At 52.0% G+C, this 6,000-nt stretch overlaps 1 protein-coding gene across 4 annotated transcripts in view; it reads right to left on the reverse strand.

The window, feature by feature from the left end:
• Positions 1 to 4,743, reverse strand: part of LOC112305008 (tumor necrosis factor receptor superfamily member 10A) — a 39,943-nt gene extending 35,200 nt beyond the window's left edge. For 3 of the 4 annotated variants that reach the window (XM_045195863.3, XM_045195862.3, XM_053910587.2), the window contains exon 1: positions 4,460 to 4,742. In XM_045195863.3, coding sequence (XP_045051798.2) covers positions 4,460 to 4,616 — 157 coding nt within the window. In that variant the 5' untranslated portion in view covers positions 4,617 to 4,742. Of the gene's footprint in view, positions 1 to 4,459 lie in introns of all 4 variants that reach the window. The other variant, XM_045195864.3, reaches the window with a different exon arrangement.
• Between the last annotated feature and the right edge of the window lie 1,257 nt (positions 4,744 to 6,000).

Here is a 6,000-nt window from a genome sequence, read left to right on the forward strand (position 1 = left end):
CACTCTCACTTTGCTTACTAACCTCAGTCTTCGGGCTTAGCTGAACATATTATTGGCACTATTAAGATTCAATTGGCTGGGCAGGATACAGTGGAGTGAGGGGGGGGAATGGGACAACTATAATAGCATAATCAATAAATATACTAAAAAAAGATTCAATTGGCAAAATTTGTAGAAACTCTTCAAATACCTTAGCCAAAAGCATTGCTGTTAGTCATTTTAAATCTCAGATCTATCCCTTTTGGAACTCATAAGCTTCCACCTTTTGAGATAATTACAGGACACCCCATGCATTTGATCCAGAGTTGGTAAAAGGAGACATATTTCAATATTGTAAAGGGTTAATTGCTTCTATTGAAAATAATCATGCCGCCCTGACTGGTGTAGCTCAGTGGGATAGGCATCATCCTGTAAACCAAAAGGTCATCAGTTCGATTCCTGGACAGGGCACATGCCTGGGCTGTGGACCAGACCCTGGATTGGGGGAGTGCAAGAGGCAACCGATGGATGTTTCTCTTCCTCTTTCTTCCCTCCCCCACCCACCTCTCTCTCTAGGGTAAATAAATAAAATCTTTTTTTTTTAAGAAAATAATCATGCTGTGGTAGAACAATCTTTTCATAGTGACCACTAAGAAAACAAAAAACTCAAAATCCACACTCTACAACCTGGAGATTTTCTTTTTACTGAAAAAGACACCTCAAAAAAGATTCCCTCTGGCCTCATGGAAAGGGCCCCGGCTGGGCACTGATGACAAACCGTGTGCTGCTGAGCTCCAGGGAGTAGACTCTGGATCCGCGTGTCCCTCCTGAAGAAGGCTCTCAATGCCGGGTGCAAGTGCACGCGGGTGACCTGAACCTAAAGCTGTCAAAAACTGAAGCAAGCGACCGCTGATGGAAAAAACTGCCAAAACAACCGAGTCTGGCCTGTACAACGCTTCTCTTACTATTAATTGTTATTTAATTTTTCTCTTTTCCTTGGAAGACATGTGCCCTTGTTTACTTTTCCTAAGCTATTGTGAAGGGGGATATTTTTTTAAAAAAGGGTGGGGGGACCTTCTCTGGTTATTAAATCGGTCATCAAGAACTTTGATCTCCCCAAGATAATAATGGTCTTTGTTTCATTATCTACAAGTCTGATCTGAGCTCCTGGTTTAAATTCATCATGTAGCTAAGTTGTTACCCTAATTCTGTTTTAAATTCTTATTAAGTTCTGCACCTGTCGCCTGTTAACCCTGGAGCTAGTCCATGCACTTCCCCTCTGATATGAGAGACACCCAGAAGAGGTTCTTCCCAACACGAGGGACAAAAAAGCCTCTGAAGTTGGATGACTGTTGATCAGTGATGCTTTCAGAGAAAGATCTCGAGCCACAGGGGGAAATGATAAAAACCAACTGGGACTTTAAGAAAACAAAATCAGTTGGGTGGGTCTATGAGAGAGCTAGGGCTTCTAGAAGTTCACATCCACTCCAGGTTCGGGAGAGTCCTTGAGAACCCCTACAGGAAGAACTCTACGTTCCTAATAAAGCTCTATGGTCCTGACTTCCCCTGCCCTTAACTTCCTTTTCCCCTCTGGGCCGGCAGGCCAGAGTGCGCACAGCTTGCCCTGTCGGTGCACAGGGATTTACAACCCTTTTCTTTTTTTCCAAACAAGCCCTTTTGGCTACAAAATGCCTAGTTGACAGTAGTTCATGAATTTAGCCCCCAAATAAAGTAAATGTAGCTCAGGCATAAAATTTAAAAGTAAATCTCACAATATTATACTAATAAGCAGTTTTTACTGTGACCAGAATAGTACCCAGCCCACTTTAAGAGAACTCAGCAAAAGCAAACTCCCCAAAAGGTAAATGTTCAAGAAAGCGGCTGCCTAAAGTGCCAGCCCCCTAGGGCAGGGGTATCCAACCCATTTTCACCGGGGGACACATATCAGCCTCGAGGTTGCCTGCAAAGGGCTGAACGTAATTTTAGGACCGTATACATTTAACTACTTCTTAACAATTAAGCGAGAGCTCAGCGCTGCAGCCGGGTAGAAACAAGGTGCCTGGCTGGATAAAACAAGGTGGAGGGATGGATGCAGCCCGTGGGCCTTGTGTTTGCCACCTGTGCTCTAGGGTGTTAGGTACAAGGAGCTCCATTCTCTCTTCCACTTCTCCCACTTACTTGAACTCAAATGGTAGGAGATGCTTTTCCCAGAACACAGCTGATCAGGCAACAACAATAATAAAAATGTTTTCCTTCTGACTCATTTCCTGCCTGTAAAGTAGGTGAAAACTGCTGCTATCTCACAGGTTGTTAGCAAAATTAGACTGATTAATGGAAGACAGTGCCCAGCTGAGTGCTGTGTATAAGCTGCCCCAAGCTACTCAGTGCGTATTCCTGCCGCCTGCTCCCCACCCTGACCTGGAAGGCGGAGGCAGGCTTCTCTTCCAGCCCTGGGGAAGGGAGTGTGGTCCAAGACAGGGGCAGTGGCCTTCGTAGGAGGCCTGGGGTGTTCCTCCAGAGGGAGGACTGAAAGCACTGGGGCACCGCAGGCCTATGGCCCTGCCACACCACCACTGCCTCACTTGATGTCTGGGCTCCTGCTCTCCCCCATGTCCCCTGTGGCACAGCTGCTCACCCTGTGCCTCGGAAGCCCTTGCTGCCCCCTTAAGAAGCCCATACCAAGGTGCCCATACAAGCAGGGGCAGCCACTGCTGGGGTGGAGACAACATGCCCCGTGGCCCTCAGGCACCAATGGTCCCACGCAGCTCTCAGGGTTTACAGTGGGGCCCTGCAGACTTTCCTGTCCTCTCCATTTGACACATGAAGAAATGGGATGGGGGCGGAGGGTGTGGCACACCACAGTCCCAAAGCTGGGAAGGAGCAGGGCAGGCCCGGTGTCTCCAGCTTTATCGAGACACACAGCCTGACTGAGCTTCTAAGACTGAACCACACAGTTCCTGCTCTGACAGAGAGGCAGCTGAGGAGGAAAAGTCTAGAAGAGAAATGGGGCCGTTCCAGCAAGTGCACAGCGAGGATCTGGAGGCAGAAAATCACTCGGCACTGGGCCTCATCTGATGCAATCTTTCCAACAGCCCAAGGATGTGGGCTCATCGCAGTACAGGCAGGGCTGGGGGCAAAAGTGTCACCAGAAGACACACAGTTCAAGTGCACAGCTGGGATTCCAGCCCCCCTGCCACTCTCTCCCCCTGCTGCCTAACCTGGTCTCCTGGTCATCACTGCCAGCCTCAGAAATATCCTGGGTCCTTGAAAATCCCTACTAGCAACAAGGAATCAAAACCACAGCAACACAAAGGGACACAAATGTCCCATTTGTCACAAAGAATTAAAGTTCAGTGGGGCAAGAGTGTAGGGAAACAGACTCGTGGTGGGGAGGTAAAATGGTTCAGCCATCTTCTGGAGAACAATTTCTCGCTGTCTAAACAAAAGTACAAAATGAAACCCACTGACACAGCAATTTCACTTCTAAGGATTTACGAAATGCAAGGAGCACATGGGCCCGTGACACAGGCAACAGCAGACACTACAGTGCAGTTGGAATTAGCAAGATCATACACAGGATATAACCTACAAACAGACTCATAAGAGTCAAGAGTAAAATACACAGGTCGCCCATGTTTCTTTACCCACACAGTAAAACGCTAGGCTGTTGTTAAAAAGAGTAAGAGAAGTCTGCACGGACCAACATAAAACTTCTAATGATGTTCCTTACGAGCTTCACAGCGTAACAAATATCGAGATATATATATATAGAAATATCACTTCCCTGAACTTTGAATTAATTTGTTAAATAAAGAACATTTAAAACTTTGTGATTCCTCTAATATTGGTTTGGCGTTTTATTTTATTTTTATTTTTTTTACAGAAGGAACCCGGAAAGTGCCACGGGGACGGAGCCTCACGTGGCGTTCTCTGTTTCTGCGTGTTTTCGGGCCGCGCATCACCGCCTTTCCAGTCCGAGCAGCTCTGCGCCCCGTTAGCCCCGCCGGTTGCAGGCCGTTTACTTTGCGGAAAAGCGACTGGAAGTAAGTGGAGTTCGGCCTTCAGAACTGAAACGGCTTCGAGTCGGAAGAAAAGCGACATTTAGCGGGCTGCTGGCTAATCGATTTGCGATAGCCAAGTCATAGAATTTAAACATAAGCGTAAAAATATTAACAGAAAAATATAGAAAGCCAACTTGCCTGTCGCTCCGCGCGATTCCGGGACTTTCCAACCTGGCCCCGGCGCGCTTCCCGGACTTTCCGGGGAATTACTCACCCTGCCAGCCCCCGCGAGCGCCTCCTCCCGCTCAGCCCGGTGGGCTGCTGCCCGCCGCCCCGGCGCTTCCCTCGACCTGCCCACGGTTCGTCCCGCGGGACATGCCCGAACATGCCCGGCGTGCCCCGGGTACCCGGTCGTGTCCCCTTCCCCCTCCCGGCCACCGGGCACGCCTTCCCGGCCGGGGACGGCGGCAGGTGCTCACCTGGAGAAAGAACCAAGATCAGGGTGATGTGCCAGAGCCGAGGCCTGGGTCCCCGCTCGGGGCCGAGGGCTGGGGCGCGCCCGACTGCCCGCAGCCCGGAGCCGTCGGAGAGCGCTCCTGGGCCCGGCTGCCGGCGAAGGCGACGCGACGGAGCCATCGGAGTCTCCGGCGAGGGGCCGCGGGGCGCAAGACCGGACTGCGGGGCGCGCGGTCTCTGACGCTGTGCCGCGGAAGCACGCACCGCTTAGTACTGTGCCCCGCCTGGACGGGCGATCCCTGCCCGCCCTATGGGCGCACCTCACAGGTGAGGGGCGGGGACGCAGCGCAGCCGGCCCCCGGAGATGACTAAAGGGCACTCTTGCTCCGGGGCAGGGGTGGGAGCCCTGAGCGCCCTTGTTTCCTTCCCCAGCTTCCCCGAGAAAAGGCGGGGTCTCCCCCACGCCCCGTTCAGAAGCCCGCCTGGCCCCTGCAGGCGGGGTGTCCGGCTGGGGTCCCTGCGCCCAGGGCGCTCTGGTCCGAGTCCAGGGCTTGTCACCGCTAGCCAAGGCTCTTGCTGGCCCGAGGGGCACAAGAACGCCCCCTCCCTGCCTCGTCCGGAGTCCACGCGTCACGAAGGCCTGTGGTCTGTATCCGCACCCGGCGCAGCTGTTTGTAAAAGGGATCCTTTCCCATCCCCCACCAACTAAACTGTGCGGGGAGGTCGGGTCTTTGTTGGTGAGTAACTAGTTACTCAACTCCGCGTCAGGCCTTGAGCTGGGCTGAGCTACGAGGCGGTTTCTGACGACCGTGAGGGTTTTGTAGAGCGCGCTGCGGCCCCCTTTTAGGAGAGAGAATCAATAGATAACACCGGTATCTGGGGCGGGCGGAAGACCCATTGAGAGCCTGTTAGCCCAGCCCGGTGCGGCGCCGCTGGTTGGAGCGTCCTCCCCAACCCGAAAGGTTGCACTTTGATTCCCAGTGGGCGCACTTCTCTCCAGCGCTCGCTCGCGCTCTCTCCGCCCTCCCTTTCTCCAAAAATCAGTAAACATATCCTCAGATGAGGATTAAAAAAACTACTGTAGGTGGAAAAATGAGAATATTAAATAGCGTGTATTTTCGGTGGTTTTAATAAAAGTCCTTTTTTTTTTTTTTTTTTTTTTTTGATAGTTCTCTCTTCAAATAGTAGAGCTGAGCAGGAGCTGGAGTCAGTGTCTCGACTCAGATCAATAGAACCCAGCAGAAACGGCAGAATGTTAATCTTGAAACTAGATCAGAAAAGGCACTGTGCCCCTCCCCCACCCCCTTGCATCACTCCTTCCGGAGAAGCCGGCTGCCCAGCCCTGAGGACACTCGAGGAGCCCCTGCAGCGAATGACTGAGGCCGCCCTGCCCGGAGCCAGCAAAGGGACAGAGGCTTCTGCAATGGCCGTCTGATAAACCGCCTGTGCGGTTGACCCTCAGGTCCTGTCAGTCTTACAGCTGCCCTGACCCCCACCCAGGAGAGACCCCGGGCCAGGACTGCTAAGCCACTCCCAACTCCGGACCCACAAAGACAGATTACAC

Source organism: Desmodus rotundus, chromosome 9 (genome assembly GCF_022682495.2).
Source record: "Desmodus rotundus isolate HL8 chromosome 9, HLdesRot8A.1, whole genome shotgun sequence".
In the NCBI taxonomy this organism is placed as follows: Eukaryota; Metazoa; Chordata; class Mammalia; order Chiroptera; family Phyllostomidae; genus Desmodus; species Desmodus rotundus.